General features: G+C 42.0%; 1 protein-coding gene across 3 annotated transcripts in view; it reads left to right on the forward strand.

The window, feature by feature from the left end:
- Positions 1–27,270, forward strand: part of IKZF2 (IKAROS family zinc finger 2) — a 111,463-nt gene that overhangs the window by 80,612 nt on the left and 3,581 nt on the right. For 2 of the 3 annotated variants that reach the window (XM_014951958.1, XM_014951959.1), the window contains 2 exons: positions 16,612–16,749; positions 23,650–23,793. In XM_014951958.1, the coding sequence (XP_014807444.1) occupies positions 16,612–16,749; positions 23,650–23,793 (282 nt within the window). The remainder of the gene's footprint in view (positions 1–16,611; positions 16,750–23,649; positions 23,794–27,270) is intronic. The other variant, XM_014951960.1, reaches the window with a different exon arrangement.

Consider the following 27,270-nt stretch of genomic DNA (forward strand, 5'->3'; position numbering starts at 1 on the left):
GTAAATTGTAAAAGTCATATCATGATTTGGAAACGTGGGGCAGTACAGATGCAGACTCCTTAACCTCATCTCTGCCTCAGTTGCCTGTCAGTGAAATGGAAATAAGAGCACTTCTCGATCTTGTCATGATGGCAGGATGCACGTATGATCGAAGGCACACGCGTGTTGCCGCGATGAGGGTCGTGTGAGTACGTAGCAGAGTATTCCAGCACTGCTGGTGCCCCTGCTGCACAGCGTTGCATATTATCTCCTTAGTTTTACTTAGCCTTTGTGCAGTAGTGAAATGAGATAATTACCAAGTGGAAGGAATAATAACTTTGTATTGTTACGGTAACCACTGAGGTATTATACCCTGATACCGGCGTGATTATCTTAGACACAATAGTGAGGTGATTATTAATAATGCTAAAAGACTTACTACTTAGCCTGCAATTTTTGCATCTTGTTTTTTTTATGAACCCTATCTTATTTCATCAGCCCAAATCCTGTGTGAAGTGGGTTTGTGTTGTTGCCTCGTTATCCGTTTTTCAGTGATGGGGAAACGAAATAGGGAAAAAACCCTATGAGGCCCAATTTGCAAATTCAGATCCCTGAGCACCAAGGTAGCTTTGTGTGAATCACTTGTCTTTATCAACCAGAACTACTAGTAGCTTAGATATTTAAAGATGTGTAGTCCTTTGCTCCTTTAAGTTCAAGCTATAGAGGCCTCTTTTGGTCTTGTTTTCCTTGTTGTCAGGGGTTGTTTCACAAATCCAGTATTTTTATGCTCGTACATACAAATATGTACATAGAAAACCAGAATTTAAGGAGCAGCTGTAAACATAGGCGTTGCAGAGCCAGGCTCCAGACCGTCTTTGGGAGGTGGGTGTCTCATTGCGACAGAATAACCTTGAGGGACGTGGAGTCCTCAGTTCTCCTGCTGCAGAGGCAGCCTTCTGAGGTAGCTGCAGTGGTTTTTGTAGAACAGAGAGCCAAGAGGTGACTGAGAGCTTTCTTCTGCACTTGAGATGAAAACATGGGTTTGACTTGATGAAGCTGTGTCTCAGAAAAATCAAGACCACTTCTTGCACGTACTCGGTTTGAGCAGCAAAATACCACAGCAGCTCTAAGGAGGAAAAACATATTTATTTTTTTCTCCTGAGAAAATTCTTTTCAAGGGCAAAAAGCTTTTGCATAGTGCCTCTGAGGAAAGGAGATCTAGCATTTGGAGCTGGCCTCTGTCGGTTCTTGAAGGAGTATGTGAAACCTTTCAGCTTGAGAAAGTTTGAGCTTGGAATCAAACGGTGGTTTAAGGCCATCTTTCACTGCTATCTCCGAGCTGGTTTATGGGGCAGTGCGAAATGGAGAACAGCCACTGACGTTTTTGATAATATATGAGTGCTTTAAGGTGCAAGAGAGGTATTTTTGCCATCTGGAAAGGAAGTCAAGAGAAACTAAAGGGGGAAAAAATAACCCAGTTAACACCATGCCATAGCAGAGCTGAAGAAAGCTGCTGCTGATGTATTCTCCTGAGCTCTCAGCAACCTGTAATTATGAATTGGCTTACAGCTAAGATATTGATGGATATCACTCAAGAAGGAAAATGAGAACGTCTAGATTTTTATTTTTTTTTTTTTTACAGTGAACCTGTACTGAACTCTGTGTGACTCTCCTCCTATTTATAACCCTGTATGAAGTTCAAGGAAACTTGTCCTGGAGGTTTCCCATGAGAGGGAACCGTGTTTTTACCTGACTAAAGCTCTCTGGATATTTTCCCATTTTCTATTTGATCTAAGTGTGAACTTTCTCCACCCTCTGCCCCTCCTTCCTTTCTGGAGAGGTTGATTACAGCCAGGATTACACAAGAGATGCCAGTTGCACACATGTTTTGCATAACTTGCCCTGTGTTGATTTCAGACAGGGTGCCCCAAGTTCCCTCTGTGCCTTGCAACAGAGACACCAGATCTCTATCTTCATTCCTGAAGCTGGAGAAATGCTGGTGAGGCCCTGCCTATTGAAACTTTGACAAAGAGCACCTGGCTGGGACGTTCCCCATCCACACAGTTATCTGTGCGCTGCGGAAAAGCCTCTACCTAAAGGCTGTTCATTCTTTTTATATTAAATATGCAAGAGTCGCTGTGCCTCTGTGGGAAGCACTGAAGGACCAGTGGGGCAGTTTAATTCAGTAGGATTTTCCATGTCAGGCAACAGAGTTCCCTGGGATGCTGCTGCCCTGAGATGACTCCTGCCCAGAGAGGCAGCTACTCTGTATTAAAGATGGGAGAATGTGCTCTCCAAGCACGTGTCCCTCTCTTCCAGCCAGACCGACGTGAATGCTTTCATGGGCTCTGAAATGGTCAAGAGCCCGTGGTGAGGATCCTGACCAGAAAATTAAGATCAGCTCATCCCAGTGCTGGTTTGGGACCAGTTCACTGTGGCCCTTATCTCCAAAAGCATTGAGGACTGCTTGATTTCAGTGAGAATTAGGGGCTTTGACAGCCTGGGCGTTAGCCTGCGTTTCTATTCCTTTTACTGGGAAACGTGGACTTTGTTCCTCCTGCCTCTTCAGTTTGGAGTGGAGGTCTGGGACAGGACAGAGTCTCCCCCAGCCAAAGAGGACCAGGGCTGTTCTGAGCTGCCTGTGACATGGTACTGCGTCCTGGGATACAGCTGGTCTCACGGGTAGGCAGAGCCCAGGCAATTGAAGGGCTTTAAGCTCTTTCTAGAAAATAAATCACATGCAAAGGATACACAGCGAGAATCTGATGATGAAATTTTTATATAGAGAAGTGACACGGGCCATAGACTCTCTCTCACTTGGATACCCTTCGTGTGCATGCATTTTGCTCGTCTCCTTGGAGACAGTGGCTTGTCTGAGAGCAGCTAGCCTTGGCTAGGAAAGGCCTGACGTTTCTGCTTTGTGGGATGAAGCTGTGCCACTGAATTTTCCAGCAACCACAGAGGCACGATTTGATACGAGCATGAGGAGTTCTGTACAAGGTTATCGAGGGAGCACCTCTCTCTGATACCTCTTCGGGGACACCGCTTGAGTCCCTGGTGCGAAAGGCAGGTTCGAAAATCCTCGAGGAGAGCCCAGCTATCCCCGTCCCTCGGATGTCAGAAACATTTGTTGAAATTTCTCCCTTCCTTTTCCTTCTTCCGAAGAGCTGAGTCAGCTGGACTGGCATGTCTGGAACTCTGTGGCACCGCGAGCAGGCGGGCTGCCAGCTGCATTACACACCGCATCCAAAGGAACACGTCACTCCTCGCTCTCCCCCAGCCACCCTCCCCCAATCTCCACCCTCTCCCTTTTATTTTTCCTTCTTGATCCGTGTAGGTGAGTCAGAGAAACCTGCTCATCCACAACCTGTTCCTTCTTGCCAAATCCTGGAGCAGCACTCCCAGTTCTTGTTAGGTGTCAGGAATAGGTTATGAAAACAAAAACTGATACAGGCAGCGTACTGGGTATAGAATACATACTGTAAATGAAAATTAAATGCACATTGAACGTGCCACTTAGAATGTGCTCCTAATAGAGTGATGTCTTTTGTAGAAGGCTCTTTATTCTGTAATTCGTATCTAATATTTGCTTTCTTCCTATGAACCACCAGGATGGAACAATGAGATGATTTAAGGCATAAGTAAGAACACTTTTAGGGAGAAACTCATCTTAACTCCACTGGATTTTTAAAACAGCAGGAGAGTGGGAAATCTCCAGTAGAAAAATAGGTGATTCATGAAGGTGTTTTTGAACAAAATGACCGAGCTTTTCATACCAATTTTAGTTGTACTAATGTGAAGAAATGCCATTGATGTTGGCATGATTCCTCAGAATTTACCCTATTGATGTGTTTCTAACCCCAGAAATAAAAAATCATGAATCTGGATCCACCAGATTATAAACACTTCCAAATGAGGACATTGAAAGGCGATAAATTGGTCTTTTTATTTACCTTATGATTTTTATTTCATGAGTGAGGGAGAAAACAAGGAAGGTTGACTTTTCTCTCTGGTCAACTGACTTCAGGAGCTGGAGATGAAGGAAAGCATAGCATCGTATCTGATGTGGGGTCAGATAACACTGTTGGATCAGGTCTGTCTCAGTATCCATAGCTGCATTTTCATTGAGCAGCATCAAAGGATGGATTTTTGGCGTGTTTTCTTGGAATAAAGCTGCTCAGCTTCAACAAATAGATCATCTACCAAGAAAAGTGCTTTGTTTGACTTTTATGTGCCACAGTAAAATGTCGACGTTAGCTATATTGTGAAAAATGTATCCATTATGTTCATATCATTAGTCTTCTACAAGCAATGCGTTTGTCCCAAGGGCTAACGATGAGCCAACTTCATCTGCAAGTACCATTTTGGTTGAGATGCATGAGATTTCTGCCTTGATCAACGTGAAGTCCAGGACTAGTTCAACCTGGCTGGTGTACAGTTCCTTGCATAGGATGGCACCATTGGTGAAAGGAAGGTAATATATAACTTATCATGAGAGACAGTAATTTCTCAGATTGTCCAAGACAAGAAGACAAGCGAGGTTTACTGCCCAACCGCCTTCTGCAGAGGATAAACCTGGAATATTGACAAAAAATGACTTGTCAAAGGCATTCAAGTCATCAGTGTTCCAGATAGAAATGAATGCAGATGTACTAAATCCCTGTCTGCTGACTCAGTTACAACACTCTACACACAAAGGAAAAAAAGATATATGTAAGAAAATTAGAAAAAGGGTTTTCTTCTCTTAGATATTGAGAATTGAGTTGTTTTACGCTCTTCCACTCTTGATTCAGAGCTCTGAGACCTCCTTTGAATAGCCTAGTGGAACCTTCAATATGAATTTTTGGTTTGTTTCTTTTTTCTGTCAGGGAATGGAGTTAAATATGTTCAGACTTTCCGAAATTCCCTGTTTTCACAGGAAACCTTTTTAAAGTACTTCTTGATGTTTAGAGTCCTCTGTTTTGTGTTCTCCAGCTTTTCTGTCTTTACTTTCAGCCCAAGCAGTTGCTTTTTCTTTCCGTCTTTTCTTTTTTTTCCTTTTGGTTTAATTTCACACCCATATTTAATTTCCTTTCATTTTGTCTGCCTCCCTTTCAGCCATGATAACAGTTTCTCAATCTATCCAGGGCTTATAGTGCGAAACTAATCGCACCAAAAAACCCTCCATCCTAAACCCCCAAATCTTTCCCTCCCTCCCTGCCTTCTCATTCTCCTCACTGAGCAAACCTAAAAAATCCTGGGTTTTTAGAAGTGCTCTGGAAGTGCCATTATTTATGTTTTGTGTTACAAAAAATCCCCCCAAAAAACGAAAAACCCATACAGCTAGGAAAGATTTTGAGTCTAACAAGAATTACTGCATTTTATTACCCAGAAAAAATTGATCTAGCTTCGGTGTCAGACATAGACACTTGATGTAGAGGTTTGCTCTAGAACAGAAGCTGTCCGGTATCTCAGATTGATCTCTTGGAGAGTTAAGGGATCCCATCACCTTTAAAAATATATCTTTACTGTTAATTTTTGTTGTGCTAAGAGTTGTTTTCATATAAAATGGTCCTCCTGACTTCCCTTGCCAAATACTGTGGCTAGTTTTGAACATAGAGCAATGAACACCGCAAGTGTGATGAGCATGGTGGGGAAAGGAGGTGTTTGTCCAGCCCTGATATAGACACTTGATGTAGAGGTTTGCTCTAGAACAGAAGCTGTCCAGTATCTCAGATTCATGTCTTGGAGAGTTAAGGGATCCCATCACCTTTAAAAATATAGCTTTACTGTTAATTTTTGTTGTGCTAAGAGTTGTTTTTGTATAAAATGGTCCTCCTGACTTGCCTTGCCAAATACTGTGGCTAGTTTTGAACATAGAGCAATGAGTGTTCGTGATGAGTATGGTGGGGAAAGGAGGTGTGTGTCCAGCCCTGATGGTAGAAGGTTTATTTGCCTTGAATGAAGCTGGTGTAAGAGCTCTGGGTGTCAGGAAAAGCATTTGGGATCAGTGAGCTGGCCCAAAAAAGCTTCATCCTGGAGGAGCCTTTAGCATATGAGATTTTCCGAAGTACGTGGCACAGCTTGGCCTAGCACTGTCTGATTGAGAAAAGTCCCACCCTTATTTCGAGCTCCTCTGTATTATGAGATTTTCTGAAATACATGGCACAGCTTGGCCCAGCACTGTCTGATTGAGAAGTCCCACCCTTATTTCGAGCTCCTCTGTAATGTAAATATATATGTTGTCAGGCAGAGAGCAACAGGAGAAGATAGGAGAACTGCATAGGTAAAAGGAGTCAGTCAGCTCTTTTCCTGCTTGACCTCATTTGACATCTCTGCAAGACGAGACAAGACCACATGCTTGAACAAGCAGATCTTTACGAGGGGAACGCAAAGGCAAGGGCCACGCTGATTCTTGGGCAGTGAGGGAAGTATGTATAAAAATTTTCATGTCCCAAAGGAGCCCATTAGTTTCACAGCCTGACCTGTTTTTGGAAACAAGGTTCCCTTCACTTGCTAGCCTTGATCAAAGTAAGTGAAACCTCCCAACTTCAGTGGTTGGGAAAAGAGGAGCTGTCAATATTATTCCTCCCGTGTTGCTATTATCTTTATGACAGCTTGCTCTTAATAGTCGGTTTCCAAAACTTTTTTTTCTGATAGTGACAAGAAAAGGGAAATCTTAATTACGTGAAGGGAAACTGGAGCAGGTTCTTCGTGTCTCCTAATATTAGACGTAAAATTGAAAGATGCCAAGCTAAATAGTTTTTCTTGTGCAGGAGGAGGTAGTTGGGACGGTAGAACACATTGCCACGGGACAAGAAGAAACGAGCTAGAGTTAAGGGGGGTTGTTTGGTGTTTCTATGCAGAAGGATAGGATCTAGTGCTGTAGTGAAAGTTAAATGTCATGTATTCTCTCTGTCTCCTGTTTATATGGTATAAAATAACTGGTAAGACTATGTTTGGCACTGCTTGCTTCAAATAACTCATAGATTCTATTGGGTTTATAATGCTAAGGGGCTTCTGCAAGCTATGCAAGGGAGCTGTGCTTGGAATAAATATAAACTGTAAGCAGCTGATATAAATTGATTTAAGATATTACTTCCATTGATACTACCTACCGATCTGGCCCAACATCCAGATTTGTTTTACCCAAAGAAGGGAAGAAAAAAAAAAAACCCAACAAAAAACAGCCCAAACCAAACAAAAGCTCTTCTCAAGGGAGTGTTTGTCCAGCAGCATTCCTGATCTGCACCGAGGTACCCACACCCTGCGCTGCCTGTGTGAGCTGTTTCTCTCTCCATCGGCAGGCGGTTGCTGCGGAGCTTGGCTTGCCATGATGTGTGAATCTCCAGTCACCTCCTTAAATTCCTGCTGAGCCGTGGCACTGACAGGGAGCAGGCAGAACAGGGAAGAGAGGAGTAGCAGACCAACCTAAACTGCCTTTTGTTTTTCCCTCCTCGCTGTGTCTGTGGGGAAGAGTTAAAATTAAGAGAAGCCAACAAGCAGGTTTTGGAAGGTTTGTTGTGTGAACCAACTAACGCTCCACTTATCAAGTCGCCTTTAATATAATGTAAAAAGGTCTGAAGTGGAGTGGAAAGTACAGAGCTGGTACATAAGAGTTAAGGTTTAACCTCCGTCCTAACCTGGTTCCCACTCCCATCCAGATAGTGTGGAGGCATCACCATGAAGGGGGCTCCTTTCCAAAGTCCCCTCTCTACTACTCATTGCGGGGCTTCTCCTCCTTTAAAAGTAAGTTGCTGTAAATCTGGCTGCCTTTAAGCAATTTTTGAAGCTAGCCAGGTGATAAAACACCCGGTTATTTTGTGGACTTCCCGTTTTTTGTTAGTTTATTTCACCACCAGAGTGCTGTTTAATCAGAGTCCTTTTTTAATAGTACTTGAATAGTACTTAACTGTTTGGAGTCAGTGTGAAATTCCACCAAGGGTGGCTGGAGGACTGGGACACCTTGGTGTGGGACAAGGACAGCATGCCCGGGTCAGTGGCCTCGCAGAGCAAATGCACAAATTTTGCACTTGAAATTTTCAAATATATATGGGGAGGGCGGGATATGAAAGCACTATTGCCATTAATATAAACTAAAAAACGAGTGTCAGGTGCCTTTTGCCAGCTTTGAAGCTCTTATATTGAAGGAAATAAAGGTAAGCCAAGAGAAATATATGAGGAGAGCTTTGATGTGGTGCAATGTATGTTTCTTGGGACACAGAATTGGAGCAGGTAACCGTGAATTTAATCTTTTTCAGAACTAAATGCAATGTCAGTGCCCATATCTGTGTTTTCGTTGATTTAGTAAGTAATTTATTTGCATGGATTCACATAGACAGGTGCTTTTTCCTTCATTTTTCATGTGTACATAGATACAACGCACAAACCTACAAAGTGCACTGTTTGTATTCTGTGAACTGTTTGTGTTCTGTGCTGCAAAGGAAGAAAATGAGGTTTAAGGTTGTCGCTTTTCTGTTTTTAATTCTGTAATGGGTGCTGCAAGACGTGGCAGGAGTCCTGCAAGTATCTGGATGGTTAGAGAAATTACAGTAATTCTATGACTCTGCCAAAGAAACAGGAGTTTGTTTGTTTGTTTGTTAAACTTCTGGCACAAAAACGCCACCTACTTATTTATAACCCTTGTGGCAGATTGGAACATTGTTTTATCTGTAAAATCCTGCAGATCAGTTAATAAATAAACACAGTCTGATGAATCAGATTAAATAACAGAGCCACCAGTAGCTGCAAGATAAATGGCAATGAACTACTAAAGTAATAAAAGGCTGCAGGCAGAAACATCTTGAAGGTACAAATAAGGACCCCGATCTCTTAGCTGTTGTGCACGAGCACTAATATTTACTAATTTACACTAGATTCCAGCGGTGTGCTTTATACATAAAGGATGTATAGATGCTTGAAAGTTCCTCCCGACTAGTGTATTTACTTGTTCTCCATGTGTGTGTTTGTGGGGCTGTTCCAGCCGAGATGTAGCACGGATGAAGTCCTCAGAGTTTATATACAATCTGATGTTCAGTGCTGCTTGTGGCAGGAGGACGGAACGCTGGTACAATATTTCACTGCGAGCCGCTTATTTGACAATACCCTAAACAACTGGCAGGTGGATGCAGGTGTCTGAGCTGCTGGTTTGTGCCCTGGAGATATTTGTAGGAAAGGCAGGTGTGTCTAGAAAACAAAGGGTGCGGAGGTGCAGCGTTTTGCTGTTGTTTTACGGCGTGCTGATGTACCACAAGTATCCAGTGGTGGTTGGCTGCTCGCTCCATAGGGCTCCCGCAGTCGCACGTCGTAGCTGTCGACAGAAATAACTTATCATTGAGTGCCACTGTGCAAAAAGTCAGGACAAGCCAAGGTTTCTCATTTGCTGGGAGGCTCACAAAATCTCGAACTGCCTTATATATATCAATAGGCAATTGATAATAGTGTTTGCTAAGAGATATTGGGCCACGAGGTCATGAAGTGAGACAAGTCCTCTATTTCAAGCTCCAAGTCAAGAAAGTACTAGTTGCTTAATAGAGTGTGTGTAAGCTTCTCCTGTCGTAATGCTGCATTTTGTTTTTTTGAACTTTTTGAGGTCTCCAGAGTGTCCAGAAACCTTTATAAGCACAGATCTAGCCGTGTGGTCTCCTACAGCACAGGATCTAGTGAACCTGTCCTTTACCACATGACCTCACGAACCCTAACACTTGGCCAAAAATACGTTAATCAAAAAAGTGCTTTTAGAGTGGAGACATCAGAACTTCATGAGGTCCAGAAATGTGGCTCCATCCCATGAAATGTACCCCACGTTTTGCTGCCTCCGCTGGGACTGGCAAGTGTTAAAAGATTAAGGCAAAGTTTTCACAATGTGATCAGAGATTTTTGTTCTTTCTGAAAACGGGACTACTTTAAGATGTCACACGTTGGGCCCGCAGAAGTGGAGGTACTTGACACCGTGTGTCACAAGCCTGTGTGTTTGTGTGCTCCAGCAGCCGGGAGCCTTATTTTAGATGCTTATATGTTGTGACTTCTGCATGCAGGTTGTCTTGGACAATCTCCTGTTCGCTGAAGGACTTGCTGTTATTTCTGAACTCTGGTGTGTACTGATTTGTGTATGTGTGTGTGTAATCTTCCAGGCAAAAAAAAAAAAAGGGGAAAAAAAAAAAAAAAAACAAATCAAAGAGCCCCCATGAATTTAAATGAACACATTTACAGTCATTAAGCACAGCAGCAAGGTACAGCATCAGAGTGGGAGGCAGTTTCCTTTGCAAAGCTACGTGCTGCTCGGAGCCAGCATGGGCTTAGGTTGCACTTCACATTTTTTTTGTGTGATTAATTCATTCAGGGGTCTATTATTCATGTAAATATTTTTGTGTGTGACGCTTTGAGGTAGGAAGCTCTAGAAAGCCAAAGCGTGCTATTTAATTACAGTAGTGAACTGGAGGGACCGCGTGTCGCCTCTTGGCAGCCTCAGCCCTCCTGCCGAAACCTCAGCGCTGCCTTGGCCCTCCTCAGCTCAGGGAAGCTGGAGGTGGGAAGGACCACAGCAAGTATGATATCCACATTTTTGCGACTATTGCACACTCTCTTTTTTTGTCCTGTGCAGTGTTAAATGTCACCAAGCTCAGGGGTATTTTACCTTTCCCTGGGCTGTTTCACAGCCTGAAAGGACACCACACCGGCAGATTGCCTCATGTGCCATCTATTATTCTTTTTTTCTGATTTGATTTTCTTATTCCTGTTTGATCCTCTACTCTGTGCCATCCTAAATATCATTCCCATATCTAATAAAATCACAGTGTATTATTAAGTCCTTAATTTCTCAGTAGAGATACGGGCCATATTTTTCTGTGTCTGCCTACTTGTGCGAGCTTCACCCAATGAGCCTCTGCGCATCTCGCAAAGTGCATGAATTCATTTACATGCTGTGAGGAAGGGAATTATTACCTTAATCATACGTATGAATAATTGAAGCACAGGAAATCGGAATAAGTTGCCTGCAGCCACAAAATTTGTAGCGTAACTAAGAGCTGAACCCTACGCTCCCTGGTCCCAGCCCAGCACCTTCATGGTATTGCTTACCTCTGCGGTAAAACTGATCTTACTGTGATAAGTCCTGCTCAAGGCAAAGGGCTGCTTTGTGGCAGGCACTGTGGGACTGCAGACCTGCTCCCCTCTCCCCTGCAGCTTCCAGATTTAGGGAAGAAGGAAGAAATAATGTGTTAATACTGGCTCTGATCATGAGGGACAATTCTGCAACCTCACCGATAGGTGCAAGTATCAGCCCAAAAGGATGTGGTGGGGTGTTGTGTTTTTAGTTTTGGTGGTAGTGTGGGGTGTTTTTTCTCAGTTTGGTTTTTTTTTTAAGGCTGGACTTGATGATCTCAGAGGTCCCTTCCAACCATGGTGATTCTGTGATTCTGTGACATTGCATTAATGCTTATGACTACCTAAAGGGCGGTTTGAGGGAGGATGGAAACGGACTCTTTTCAGTGGTTCCCAGTGACAGGACAAGGGGCAACGGGCACAAGCTGGAACATGGGAAGTTCCACTCCAATCTGAGGAAGAACTTTTTTGGGGTGAGGGTGGCAGAGCCCTGGCAGAGGCTGCCCAGGGAGGGTGTGGAGTCCCCTTCTCTGGAGATCTTCAAGCCCCACCTGGATGCTCCTGAGTGATGTGCTCTGGGCAACCCTGCTTTGGCAGGGGAGTTGGACTGGATGATCTCTAGAAGGTCCCTTCCAACTCCAACAATTCCGTGATTCTGTGAATCTTCAGTGTTGCTTCAGAAAGCTTCAGTTGGAGAGTACTGAGGTTTCCTCCAGCCCCAGGATGCTCGGGGCTGAGTGGGAGTTCAGATTTCACAGGAACGTGCTTGGTGTGCTGCTGCTGCTATCAGAGGGACTTCCACAGACCGAAAGTAGCTGTGTCAGATGGCAACTTAGTTCAGACATCTTGGCTGCTTTCCCTTCCAAGGCCTTGATGGGGCAATAACGCAAAAATAATAAAAGTCTGGTACAAAGCTCAGCGCAAAGTCTCTAGTCCTTCGATTGGGCTGACGTACGTCACGCGGGTGTCGTAATGCCCGTTCCTGTATGAGCTGGTAGCCTCAGTGGTTGAGCTGTTTCAGGGGCAGGGGATGTGGGCAGATGGACAGGAAGATGTTCTGCTCTGGGCTGCTGCAGAGAAGAGCGTGGTACCTGGAATAAGAAAATGTGGGAGTAGTTAATGCCGACCGCTGAAACGGGTACATGTTTTGTCATTGGTCTTAATGGAGGCAGGATTTTATCTCATCCAAGTGTATCATTGCTCTTAACCTGGTCTCTAAGCCTTTCTCACGTTATACGCTTATGGCAAGGTATTACCTGGGATGCCTTGTTATTTCCCTTTGACTTACTTCATATTCTGCTGTGCACTTACCATCTCTTTTGAGAACAAAACGCTGCGCAAATGCCTCATGGGCTCTTTCTCTTTCACTGACCTTTTTTTATGACTTTAAAGAAGTTTCCCTAGGCCCAAGTCTGCTTTCTGTCTTGAATATTGACCTTAGAGTTACACCGGCTCGTTGTCACTGCACGCGGACTTCTCGGCTATCAAAGCTTACCCACAGGACTCAAAGTATTCCTACCTCAGAAGCACCTTGCCTTTTATGTCCTCATCCTTTTCCCCCTCCTCCCTCCACACGAGCATTTTAATTTCACAAGCAAACTCCATTTCTCTGTGAATTTTGACGAGTGGTTTACCTGTTTCATGGTAAAAATGGTTCTTCAAATTTAAATGTCTTTTTTCACTGTGACTGTCATAATATTTTCCATTTGAGGCTGAGACTCCACTGTGGGTTTTCTGTGCCACATTGTCATCTGTACGAATCTGAGCTTAAATGCGTGGAAATTCCGACATTTCAGTAAGAAATATAAAGTGTTTTTTTTATATTCTCCAAGTTAGCTGTTTCATAGGTATGGCCGCTGGGTTTTGCCCAGTACCTCGGTCTTTCCCAGTTCGACAACAGATTGAAAATTTCTCAAGAGCTTGGGCTTGTTTGCATTCACTATATCGTGTCATTTCTGTGAGAATGAGTGATGGTGATTTTTTTACCAGATTACTTAGCCTGAAAAGACGATAAAGGAATAATTACCCCAAACCAGGGATTTCCAAACTGACTTTGCTTGGGTGCCACTGCCACTGGTGGAGGTGGTTATGTACCGTGCCGAATGTCGTGTCCCTGTACCATGGTCTTCAGTGAGGATCTCAGAGAAGGCAGCTTCATACCGAGCAAGCTGAGCCAAACTTTTGAGTGGCTTCACGGTGGAAATGGCTCTGAGGTGGAAAGAGTTGCCTCCAGTGGCAACCTGGAGAGGGTTTTGGTAGGCTTATAGCACTGTTGAACTCTTTACCTTCAAGTCAGTGGCCTATAGACCAAGACTGCTCATGCCCAGTAGTGCAAGCCAGATGTTTTGGGGGTAAATTTTGACTATTAACATTTACCTACTATACAGTATTCAATAAATCTCTCTTGGCATTTATGTGGTTTCATACGGTGCTTTGTTATATGGAACAAAGTACGCTGTTAAGGAGATCACCGAAATTGAGTTCTCTTCTACAGTTTTACATCTTTCTATTGGGTAATATGAAATATGGAAAAATGTACACCCACTGGCAACGTTCATATCCACAAATATATATATATTTTTTTGTCATGAGTTACTTTGAGAATGTGAGGGGAAATTTGCAGCTATTGCAATGACTTGACATTTGTCACGACGACAAGGTTTCTAAAATCCAGAGCGTAATTGCTACCTTGGCTGGCTGTACCTCTTGCCAAATGGTTTGTGAGAATTGCTGGTGACACAAGCTGCTGCTATCGGAACCAATTCCGTTGTGGTCTGACCTGATCAATTGTGCTGCAACCCGAGTCACAGTCACTTTGTATAAATTTTATAGTATAAATCAGATTTTTACACTTGTGGGGCTATGATGTGATTGCATCTGTAGAGCAGGAGGGACTGAATTGGGAAATGACCCCGAGGGAGTTGTATTCAGTTCCACTCAACTGGAGTTCACAAACTTCATTCTTCACAGTTGTGTCTGAGTAGCTTCCAGTTGTGTATTAGGCAACACAACTAACATTTGTCACATGTTGTTTATTCTCTTATCTTCTCTCCAGAGGAAGGAGCATGTGTGCTGGAGGATTTCTTTCTTTTGGGAATTATGTTTAACTCCCCTATTGAATGTAGAAGTAGCGCCTTTATCATCATCACCTTTTATCATCTCTATGAACCTTGAAATTTGGTGGAATTTGGATAGTTGACCATCATTGGGAAAGCTCAGTCTTGTTGTGCGTGAATACTTTGTGAAACCGTTGCAATGCAGGCAGCAACCATTTGAGAAGGTGTAATAACAACTTTTTTTTTTTTTTTGATCATTTAATCAATTTTTCGTGCTGTGACCTTGTAGGGAAATATGTTTCTCTGTCCTAAATGATAATATAGTTAGTTAATTGTAGCTACCTCTGGAATAGTTGAAAGCAATCATCCCTTTCCCTTGTATGTTACTGTGTGTCTAAGTTGGTTGATAACTTGGTGTAGCCAGATCAAGTGGGCTAATTCAGCCCTTCTTCAGCTCAGTCAATTGTGTTGTTTGGTGGGTTTTTTTGTTTGTTTGTTTGTTGTTTTTATTAAATAGCAACTTAGCTTCTAATAAAGGTGTCAGACTGGCAGGCATTGTTGCCATCTAGATGCATGATGAAGCATTGTAATGGAGATGATAAAAGTCTTTCCATTGAAGGGAGCTGCCAGTATGTTTTCCTGAAGGTGCTTCCAGGAGGAGACAGCCAGTTTAAGTTTAAGAGCTGAGGCTTGATCCAGATCGTTTGCATCAAGGGCAATTACTCTGGGAATGATAATAAGCATCGCACTGGGCTTCCACTGAGATTCCCAGTACCGGTGTCAGTTACAGCAAAAGTGTAAGATAGCGAGCAAAATAAAATAAAGACCACAACTGTTTGGTTGAAGACATAATACTTTCCTGGGGATAAGCCTTATCTCTAAATAAAGAGAAATAAATCCACAGTTTGGACATTTATTAAAAGCAGCTTTTTTTTTCCCCCGGTGGAAAACTCAGTTGTGTCACTGAACTGCACAAAGAAACACACTTTTTGAGAAAAACAGAAACTTTCTGCAAGTGTATTCACTTCATCAAAACCCTTCTGCTCTGAGACAAAAACAGTTGAAACTTTTTGACTGGCACCGATACCGAGGCTCAGGCTTTTTCATCTTCTGTCCCACCTGCCCACACAGGTGATGTGGGGCACACGCTGGGGTATGTACTAGTCCTGCAGAGACCCCAGAGCATTTTCCTCTCTCCGATGTCTTAGATGTTTGGGGCTCCAGCCCCAATGCAAGAAGTCCTCTGCTTGGCTTCTTGGTGGCTACGAGTGTCCTCCCCACAGTTTCCTCACGTTTTCTCACCCCAGTGGTGATGGTGCATTTGGGCTGCGGTTAGGACAGCTTGGATTTCATTAAGTAAATGACCATGAAAAGCTTTCAATATTGGGACAAACCCAATAGAAACATGTATATTATCCAACAGAGGATGTTCTCAATTTCTTTGGCCAGAAACCCAAATTCTTACCTAAGATTTTCAAAACTCTGTAAGAAGTTTGACTTTCCCCATCCCTCAGCCAGCTCTGAAAATCACAGCCGGTGATGTTTTACTAGACTTGCGGTACTGACTTAATAGCTCTTTAGTTATTAGAGAATAAATGTTCATGTTCTACAAGTTTAAATTATATTAAAAACCTTTATTAGCATGCCTTGGCAAAATACACTTCTGGCTAGCTTTCTGACCTTGGATTAGACCATTCTTGTGGTTTCTTAATGACGTGCTACGAAAGGGATATACTTTATGAGGACCTGGTGCCAGGTTTTGCATGTATTAAGAGGCATTTGCCATTTGTTCATAATGCTTCAGAGTGAAACAAACAAAATATTAAAAAGTGAGTTTTACATCTTGCATTCATCTGGTTTGATTTTCATTGTACATGTCCTCTTATAGTTTTTTATATACCTATATTTATATTACGAATTACTGGTGGCAGCTCAGTTCTGGCATGTAACAGTGCTGTTACCAAAGTTACTTTCTGTTGCCTTTTGTTTTCCAAACTTCCCTTAGCAATTTTGGCAAAGATGTCTCAATGAAAGAAGAACTCCTCTTGGCCACGTCATGGGTTTCCCCAGAGTTGGGAGCGGAATTAGGCCACTGGGGCAGCCCGTTTTTGTGAAGGCAACTCTTCGTACCATGGGCAAAATGTCTCAGAAGTTTCATTCCCATGAGACTGGGTGACACGCAGGCAGTGCTGGGGTGTGATTCAGCTGTTGGGTTTGTTTTCCCCTCTTGTCGTCTGTTTATTTGCTTTGTGACCGACAAGTCTGCCTCTTTTTTTCCTCCTGCTGATGCTGTGCATTAGTGTGAAAAACGGATGGGGCAAAGTACCTGAGGGGTGGGAGGAAGCGCGTGCGGTGGGAAAATGGGGCTGGGAACAAAGCTCTGGGACTCGAGTAACCTTTCTTAGGTGTCTTTCCATCGTTGCGAAGGTGTGATCTGTGATAACAAGAAGTGGGTTGCAGTGGATTTGACCCCACGCTCTCGTTCTTTCCGCAGTGGGGAAGCCTCACAAGTGCAACTACTGCGGCCGGAGCTACAAGCAGCGCAGTTCGCTGGAGGAGCACAAGGAACGCTGCCACAACTATCTGCAGAATGTCAGTATGGAGGCTGCCGGGCAGGTCATGAGTCACCATGGTGGGTGGAAACTGCCTTTTGAGGTCTCTTGGACTTGGAGTATCTCTTGCGGGGTTGTTTTTGTTTTTTTTTCCTTGCTGTCTGTTTTTCTTCCTTCCTTTCAGCTTTGCATCACTTCCGTCTGAGAGCTTGCTTGTACTCAGATAGGGCTAAAATCCTCACTCTGTCCAACTTAACAGCACTCGTTTTGCTGATTTTTTTTTTTTTTTTAAAGATCAGTCTGTCACTTTTTAGTATGTATAAATATGCAGACAGGAAAATAAAGCAGTCATCCGTGCAAAGTCACCCTAAAAATGATCTAAGCCATGTATAAAATGTGTGATTCCCCTGCCCTTCCTTTCTGATAGTGGCTGATAATTATAAGACATAAGGATGGCCAGAAGACATTCTACTCCATATAATATTCTCTTATATCCCCCCAAAAAGGAGAGCTAGATATAAAAATCTAGACAAAAATGGAATTCAACAGTGTTGATAAAAGTAATTGTAACAAAAAAAAATGTTTATATGCATTTACATGTGTTAGTATTAATATGTTAACTAACACTGCATGTGTTAATATACATAAAGACTGGAGATTGCCAAAAAGATTGTTGGAAGTGAGAAATGTCAAACTCCCTGAATTTCTTTTCAAAAAATTCTGTAGCTATTAGTATGGATAATGAGCACAATATCTCAGACTGCAGGCTTGTAGGCTTATCTGAAACACTAAATACTAAATGGTAGCTGTCCAAAAATTTCATTCAAAGTCGCCGTTTCAGAAACTCTTCTAAAACTGAACATCTTTTAACCTTTAAAAGCTGTCATTAGATGTTTGGTACTTGAGTATTTAAAATTTCTCACTAATCAGAATATATAAAAACTAAATGTTTTCCATTTTGATTAAAAATTGCCTTATGCCTAAGAATACCAAAAAGTTAGATTGTAGGTGAATGAAAAGGCAAAAGAACGTTTCCTCTTTTTTATTTTTTCCATTTTGCTTTTCATTGTTGAGTGGAGTCATATGGCTTCACTTGGAAATTAATTATGTAAAAGTTCTGAAAGGTCATTTCTAAAAACACAAGTTGAAATAAAATCTATTCTGTGTTTCTAATGTGGACTATTTTTTGGTGAAAGAAGTCACCAAAAAATTTTGAAGAGTGCTTTTCCATGAACAATTTAATCCTTTAAAGGCATTCTAAATGTGTTTAGTGTGTATTGCCAAAATGTTCGTACAGCTCTATTAAGTAATTACTGTCTTTGTAGATACCCTGGAGACTAAAATCAACATTTAAAATGTAATCGGTGACTTCAAAGATATGGAAGTTAGTGATTATCTGCTCTAGGCCTGATTTTACACTTGTAAAAGTCAGTGAAAAGACAGATTTTCAGGGCTTTGCTCTTTGCAGGTACCTGTTGTGTCTGTTAGATGGAGTGCTGGATGCTCTTTGGAGTTGGTAATAGGATTTTAATCGCTGACTCCATTCCCAAAAAAATACACGCTCTTCAGTCTACCAGGGTGTGCCTGTGTTATTAACCAGCCGGGTGATGATTTCAGTCAGAATAACAATAGGCTGATATCGTCATGACAGCCAGGATGTTTCGGAGATCTTCCCAAATTCCACTCAACTTCTGCATTTATTATTCAGTTATTTATTAAAATTGGCTTTACTCTTGTCGATAGCACACTTCTGAGGAAATCTAGAGCTTTTTCTAAGCTGCTTAATGCTATGACAAGAAGGGTAAGTCCTTAACCTTGTCTACCCAAAGAAGCTGGAATGGTTGACCTTCATTGATTTTTCTACCAACTGAAGTTAAACCAGTGCAAACCCCATGTGGACAGTTCTTTTATTTACAGCCTGGCTGACTTCACTTGGGCTTAAAATAGCAATGTTCACACAACCGCTTTACTTTTCTCAACCAAATTAGCTTAAAACAGCACTTTGAATTCAACTAGTGCCTCTTCCTCCTCTGGGCAAATATGCCTATATCTCCCCTGGTGAACGTTTAGGGGATGTTTGATCCACTGTCTTCATTGCGCTGTTTAGCGAGGGCATAACGAGGACAGGCAGCGACAGGGAGCTCCAAATTCAGCTGGAACCAGTCATAAATCTCATCTCGCATCCCAGCATCGCTCCCACCCGTGAAGCTCAGCATGGGAGTGAGGGTCATGAGCCACCACCCTGTAGAAGTCTGCGGCAAAGTCCTTCCTACTGGTTCTCTAAAGACACCAGGGAAGAGTATGCAAATGATTACTCAGCTTAAAGCCAGGTCTTAGTCTAACCCTGAAAAATGAATTCATTCCCTTTTCTCCCATCTCACACGTGGAAAGGGTATTGCTGAGGATGGGTGACTGCATCCTTTGGAGCTTTTCATCGCTGGTTTATTTCACATCACGTTTGGGTTAATTTTTCTTGACTCTTTCCGAATACTTTGAAGTATTTTGTTCTTGCTGAGTGTTTTGAAGCATCTGAATGCATTTTGGTTTGACTCCTGGTCAAAACTTCACCCTTATGCGCAGAATAGGTAGAGGTGGGGATTTTCTTATGCCTACCAGCATCCTGCTTTAAGGACACGGGTGTCTGTGCTGGGTCTCAACCAATATGGCCAACATTTAACATCGGTCGAAATTATTTCTACAGAGATTAATTGTTCCAGAAAACTGGAGGCAGCCTGTAGAGAGTTTGGATTTTTCCCAAGCACTGTGCTCAAGTTGATCAGTTTATAGGCATGCTACAGACATTTACTTGGATGGTTTTGCCATGGACTGCTGAGGCCTTTAATTTCAATTACATTTGTCTTGCAGATGGCCAGATCCCCTGACTAAAGCCACAAGGGGAAGCAAGAGGAGGGGAAGAAGGGCTAGTTTTGGTGCTTGGGTAGGAAGGTACGGGTCTCTGGGTCTCTCCCCATCCTCTAGCAGGGTGCTGGTTGCTTGGCCCTCCTTTTGGCTAGGTCCTGTCCCCTCCTCAGCAGGACAGCTGCTGTGAGAGAGCTCCCATGACTTTGTTGTTGGCAATTCTCAGCTAAGCTCTACTGGCCCCGGGGGTAAAAATTAGTCTGCAGGTTCCTAGCTAGTGAGGTGGTGGGGATGACAAAAGTGACAGTCTCTGAATGCCAAGAACATGACCCTTGTGGGAGCAAACAGGGGCAGATGTTGAAGGCTAGCTATGGCTTACACCTGGTTATACGTTCTTTTCCACATCCACAAGCAAAAACTCCGGGGAAGTTCTTAAAGTGGAGTAGAGAAGGGTACTCTCTTTAGGAGAAGTAGAAAAAAGCCTAATCCTAGGCTGTGTGAGGCTCAAAGGGCAGCCCCACATAAAACACACAATGGAATTGTGTCCTTCCCTCTTACATAGTTGCTTAAAACATCATTAAAAGGCTGGTCCCACAGGAGGCTTCACACCAGGGTCCATGGGAATATTTCCTGTCATTTCTCTGCACACACAAACTTTTTTAAAATAGCAATATTGTGAGCTTAGGAAAGGAAATTGAGGCTGATGGAGTAATACTAATTTATACCAGCTGAGACTTAGCCCAGTGTCTGTTGACTGCCCACAAAATATTTATCAGCAAGACACACAGTGGGTAATTTTTCTACTTCTTCCTATTCTTTCCTCACTGGAACAGCATAATTTTTCTTAATAGTGTATGTAGTTTCTTACAATTTAAGAAGCAAAACCTAAAAGTTAGCCACTTTGACCGCTATGATTGAAAGACCAGTGTCTTCAAGAAAATAAAGGCTTTGTTCTGAAGACCATCCAGGTTTGTCTATTGAGACTTTGGGCTTAGAAACAGCGTTTGGTGTTAACTGCAATTGAGGACATTAACAGAGTCAGAGATGGTGAACGTTTGCATGGGCAGTCCAAGAGCACACCCTGATAGCTGATTAAGAACATCCATGAACAGAAACATACTCAAGCATGGGCTTTTCATGGACTAGACTCTTGATTTTTCGAATAAAAAGCCTTCCTGTGCTGCAACCGTAAGTTCACAGCATAAAATGAGTCGCTGAATCAAAGCTGGTTATAACACGTCAGCTGTTCTTCACTACCTTCCACTACCAAGGTAATGAAGTACAATGAAATACAACAAAAAAAGGAATTTTATTTACTGCAGAGTAAACATCTGCACGTGAGCTTCTGCCACAGAGCAGCTGATTTGTGCTAATTGTTGGTTGTGAGTGATCAGTTTGTTTTTCCAATTTAAAAACATTTTTTTTTCAAGTGAAATGAATGTATATTTTTAAATTGAAATGAAAATTAATATTTAGAATTGACAATGTGATATTTAGCTTAACTCTTTGGGTTTCTAAAATGTGGCATGTCCAGTTTTACATGCTATTTAAATGATTTCAGAAACTAGGCTATTTCCATCTCTTTCTTCTCCCAAGAAATCTAGGTAACAAAATGCATCCTGGTTACTTATTCCCCTCATAACACAAATATTGGTGTGATTCAGTGATTCTGCTGCAAAAGACCTGCGCCCTGGATTATAGAGTTGGGTTCTAAGGTGGGAAAAAGAGCTTGCAGCATGAAAGATAGAAAAGAAAATGCTTTTATTGGTGAAGATTTTACTTTTAGAAGAAGTCCAAGCAGAATTTTTGCCTGACTTAGAGAAGAGAAGGTGTCTTTTTCATTGCCATTCATTTTTTGTGGAAGAAAGGTTTCAAATTCCATCTAGGAAATCTTACACACAAATGCCCAACAGTAGAAATATTTAATTATTACTTATTTGTTGTAAGACATAGAAATGTCGTTTGGGGTTTAATCAGATGGCTGTTCAAGTAATCAGGAGGTTTTCAACTGATTTTCTGGGCAAGTACAGTCCTATAAAGCCACCATACTTTTAGGAAGTCTTCCTAGGAAGGATTTAGAGACCTCTGCACCTCTCTAGGTCCTCACCAACAGCCTTGTGTGCCCTGTACACCAATGTCAGGAAGTTTTTGAAGTGTCACTCATGTAGAAACCTGGCTCGTTCCAGTGAGGATGGGTGTGTGTTCATGTGCACGCATCTGCTGATTTTTTTGGTAAGCCAAAAGGACAGTCAGATGCCAGTTTCCAGTGAAAATCCACAGACATAATCTTTCCTTTCTTCCAAAATCTCCCCATTAAGTACTCCATAACTCCTGACCAAGCACAGTATTTAAATAGCCTTAAAAACTGAGCCTTAGCTGTTGAAGTATTCCAGACCTCCCAGTCTGCAGTGGGCATTAATTAGGTCACTGGAACACTGCATCCCATTTTGTTGCAACATTAGATTCATTTCATATTTATGCTCATTCTTCCTCTCTTTCATTGATGCCAGCAGGACTGCCTTGTAAATGAGAAGCCATTGTGTTTCTCAGGGGGAGCATCCTGTACAAATAAAAAAGCAGCAGAGTAAATCATTATATAGCATATGGTAGATTCGAAGCCTCAAAGTACTCAGCTTTCCGTAGCAGCAGAGGCACAAATGGAATCAAATGAATAAATTGCTATGTTTTCTTATTATGAATGTCTGAATTGAGAAGTTCACCTGCGCAGATACTTGGGTTTGTAATTGCCTGGTATTTGCTGTTCCTTACTAGAAAGAAGGCAAAGACAAGGCTTTTATCACTCCATTTTTCATATATTATGTGCTAACAAACAGCTGCGTGTTTAAGAACCTCGGATTGATTATTCCATATTAGGATCCTGCAGGTAGTGAAGTTACATGGAAGGAAAGTAGGCTGGTGGTGTTCATCTATGGCACAGTTTCAGGGAGAAGGAAAGGCTGCTATGGTGAGAGACCAGAGAAGGACTAGGAGAAAATGTGGGTTTGAGTCCTTCTCTACTGCCTCTGCAATGCCACCCATGACTTCTCTGGAAGAATTATCCAATGCAGAGAATGCAACGGGTTGCTCACAGTTTACAACTTGTAGGAACTCTTTGCAAGATCATCCCAGTTTCTATTTCTACTTCTGCGCCATCCATTATTTTCCTCAAATAATTTTTCACACCTCGACCATCCCATTAGCCATGGTCAGTAGCCCATGCATTTCCTATACTTCTTTTGCTGTAGCACTTTATTCCCTAACCCAACAAGGAACAAAGAGTGAAGTGAGTAAAGACAGAAGGGGGGTCGTTAATTTCTTGTTATTGTCTCGAAGACAGTGTATGAGCATTCCTCTAAAGTAGTTAGCACTAGAATGCTCCCTGCTGATCCCAAGAAGTGAGAAGACAGATACAGAAGACTTGCATTCACCAGTTGTTAGGGATAAAATATTAAGAGAAAAATGGATGGTTTCTGTGACTGATTCTGAAGGGAATTTCCATACGATGTTAAACCTGTAATTCCAGTACGGCGTTTGTTGATTTTTGCAATCTCACGTATAGAAAGAAGAAACACACTTTAACAAACACATTCTTCATTCTGGAAACCTTTGTCTTGGGGAACACGCATCCAGGCCCAGGAAACACGGGTCGTCAATGTCTTGTATGTTTTTTTAGTCGTTGAGATTAGAGTGAAAAGAAAATAGGAACCGTAAGCATGCCATGTGATAAGTGTGAAGTTAAGGGATATGTAAAGAGTGATAACTAAAAAGTTACACTGGCAACAGGTGACCATACTGAAGAGAGAATAACAAAAAATGTGATCTACAGAGCGAGTTTTCAAAAGTGTCCCCTACTCACTGGGGATTTTGAGTATTCAGAGCAAAACAAGTCCTTTAATAAATGCTTAAAGTTGGGCTTCTGCTAAATAAAATGGTCTCAAAGAGAGACATTTTGAAAATGTGGCTCTCCTTAAAGGTGGTTGGTATCTTGATGCCCAGTGTGTTCCTACACCTTGCTTTATTTTGTGTTGCACTTGTTGCACGATCAGCAGGGCTCAAATGATATGTGTTGTCTGTGAAGTGTAGACCCGACTTACCTGATACGATTTTTTGGTTTTATGTAGTACCTCCTATGGAAGATTGTAAGGAACAAGAGCCTGTGATGGACAACAATATTTCTCTGGTGCCTTTTGAGAGACCTGCTGTTATAGAGAAGCTGACAAGCAACATGGGAAAGCGTAAAAGCTCCACCCCACAGAAGTTTGTGGGTAAGCTTGAAATACGCCTTTTATTATTTTTAGTGCATAGGTATAGGTTACTTGTAATTTGTACTAGCCAAAAGAACAAGGGGAGAAGTAGCACTCTCAGAACTTGATTGTGATGGGGAGGGACAACAGTGGAGGTGGTTAAACCACAGCGAGAAATCCTGAAAGCTATTGACTTAATTTTACCAACCCAGAGAATTCAAAAGTGAACTCCCCTGAATCGTGAAAATGACTTAGAAAATCTTTGGCTTTTTACTGTGCCTTAAGGCTGGTTTGTTTTTTTTTAATCTTTTCTGTGTCCCTTTTAAGATTTAGACTCGTCATCCTTCCCTCTCCTTGCCCCAGCAAATGCAAACTAAGACTCTCATATAATTATCTGACTCCATATGTGTGTGCGTCAAAAAAAAAAAACCACCAAAAAAACCCCCCAACAAGTATCTCAAGACTTGTATTAAATTCTTGAGAGTTGGCAACAACTGGTCTGATAATACCAGCATGAGGAAGTAAAATCACATCACTTCTGTTGGAAGAAGTGCTTGCTCCATGTGCAGCATTCTGCACACAATAAACTTATTAATGCATGAATATAAAACAGCATTGGATGACTTTTGATTACCAAATTTAGAATCGTAGGCCCAGAATTCATATTTTGCTTTGTATCTTGACATCTTTCAATTGTTCAGCTTGTAACAGGAGGCAGAATGGGGAATTTTACTTGGTTTGAGCTGTGGCTTAAAGCTTCTTTTTACTGCTACTGAGGAAGTGCAAAACTTCTTGGCCGAGGAGCTGGGACAGAGAATTATTTGGGGTGGGTGTATGTGGCTGGACTCTAGAGTCGTGTAATACACATTTGCCACACTCACTCCCTGGAAGGACAGTTGTGCAGATTTTAAGAGTGTCATATACTTATTCTGCCTACACAGAGGACACTTACAGAGAGAGGATCAGAGAGTGTAAGCAATTAACACAGACATTTAGAAAAGTCATTGCCCCTCAGCTAAATGCAGGTTGAGATGGATTTGTTAAATCACCACTGAAGGTGATTTTAAGCTAACCCAGGCAGTTTTCAATAGTAGGGGGCTAGCAGCATGCAGCAGCTCACCTGGGGGACACTGACACACTGACCTGGCTGCTCTCAGTCAGTGACCATTCCCAAATATCCGTGCTAAGCCAAGATGAGGTCAGGAACCATCCAACCCCCATGAGGAATGCTGGGAGGTATCACTATTTCCTATATGGTTATTAGTCCTTCTGAGATATAAGTTTATTTCTTAGACTGTTGTTTTTAAGAGTGGACTGAAATTAATTACTGTATAGCTGATAAGAACTGGAGTATTTATACTCTGATTTAATTTACTCCAATGATAACAGCTGGGGTTGAAGAGGGTGGAAATGGGAGCAGAACTCTCTACTGACAAGCCAAATACAGCTTTATGAGATTGTAAACATGACCCCATCATAGCAGGTTTCCCTAGTGTTGTCTCAGCAAGTGCTGTGCTTTCTTGCAAGCTGTGATCAACAGTGAAATAGTTAACTATGCTGACACTTAAACTGGTGTGTGTAGACCTCAGAAACATTACAGCCTCAAAAAAAACCAAAACAAGGGCAGTTCACACCTCTTGCTCTTTTTCCACCAGCTTGTCCACAGATTTGAACAGAATTGTATGTGCAATACCTCTCAGAGGTTATCTTTGCAGGGGCTAGAGACTTTATCGGAGAGGGCTGGAGACCTTGCTCCTTTCCCTGAAGTTCTGGTGTACCCACACCTGCTTTCAAAGCAGTGTAGATTACTGATTGCAAGTGTACCTCACAACTGGGGCAACCCACCTTTTGAATGGTATAAATGGAATCAATTTTTGGAAGCTATAGATGATGGTCTCTTTTTTTTTTAGACCAGGATGGTTATTTCACCTGTCCATTCATGTGTAATTAGCCCTATGTTGTTATTGTTTTCAAGGGCAGATTCACTGATTGGAAATCCTTGCCTGAGATACAACTAGCAGATTATTATTATTCTCTTCAGTAGGATATACTACTTTGTTGTTAGATAAACCAGTTTCTTCTATAGGTGAAACAGATCATTTTGGTATTCCATTATTCTGGGACTAGGAATTCAGGGTTTTATATCGAATGCAGTTTTTCCATCCAGATCCGGCTGGAAGGAAAAGTGTCCTCTTTCATATTTACTGTGTCTTATTTTCCTGCCTTTTCTGATCTTTTATGGCACCACAGTGTTTGGATTGAAAAATAGCAGTCTCTGCTTTGCTACCTTTCTTTTTGTTTTTCACCATGACCTCACTTTTCTTCCTGTTTTCTCCCCAATGAAATATTGTTCAACTCTATCAGGAAGAACTTGTAATGGTTCTCTTGCTTGCAGGAAATCTTCCTGTGCATACTGCAAGCGTGGCACCTGTCCAAAACAACTTAATGGTGTTTATGAGAAGGTCATGTAAGCATAAGCTAAAATCTTTGCATGCTACATCTATCAATGCTTTACTGCTCTTTCTGATCAGCAATCTCCAAGGGACCTCGGTTATGGACCGCAGTCTCTACTCTGGCTGAAATTTCGGGAGGAAAGGAAGCAGCGTACAGCAAATTGAGCTAAGTTCTGGGTTGAGCGACTTGATTATATATATGTGCTATTGAGGTACTGGTCTTGCCAAACCTGGTGAAATAGCAGAGGCAGAAAGTATTAACTTCTGATGCACAGGAGTCCGAGTACTTGTTTTTGCCTCTACTTCAATGAAGGGAGAAGCTGATACTAGTGACATTGAAAGCAGCCATTTTCAAGCTGATCACATGAAGCAGATTCACGTATTTTCAGTTTGAACATGGTGCTCCCTCTCACAGAGTGTCACTGAGGTTGAGAATCAGCAGGATACAAAAGGGAGACATTTATGTGGCTTACGATAAGATCCCGGTTGTTACAGTAAAAGTCAAAATACACGGGCATCTCAGGACAGATGAAGATCAACTGGCTTCAAAATTAGAGTGAACTTATACTTAATGGGGGTCAGGAAGAAATTTACCCAGTGGTACATTCTGCAACTGCTTTCTTCAAGATTTCTTGCAGCTATCTCCTAAGTGTCCAGTGTTGCAGATGTTTTAGATACTTGACAAGAGCGGTTTAAGGTACCACAGGACAGCTGTGTCTGTGTGCTTCAATCTAGCTTTGATAAGGTGACCACAGTGAACAATGTTTCTTCTACTACTCTAATGTAGGGCAAAATCAAACAGAATTTCAGCCTAATTTTGCATGAAAATTCAAATTGTGAATCTGAATAGTTAGTTTTAAGTACAGATTTGGCTAAAGAGGAATGAAAATTTAAACCCATGTTGGACTGGTTTCTTAATGTTTCTTCTGAGCTTTGTGTTTTATGCCCTCTCCTCCCCATGTTATCATTTATTTTATTTTTTTTTGTGTCACACTCCATTTCTAAGGCTCTGACATCTTTGGAACTGGTTCATAATTAAAGGAAT

Source organism: Calidris pugnax, unplaced genomic scaffold, assembly GCF_001431845.1.
Source record: "Calidris pugnax isolate Ruff unplaced genomic scaffold, ASM143184v1 scaffold179, whole genome shotgun sequence".
NCBI lineage: Eukaryota > Metazoa > Chordata > Aves > Charadriiformes > Scolopacidae > Calidris > Calidris pugnax.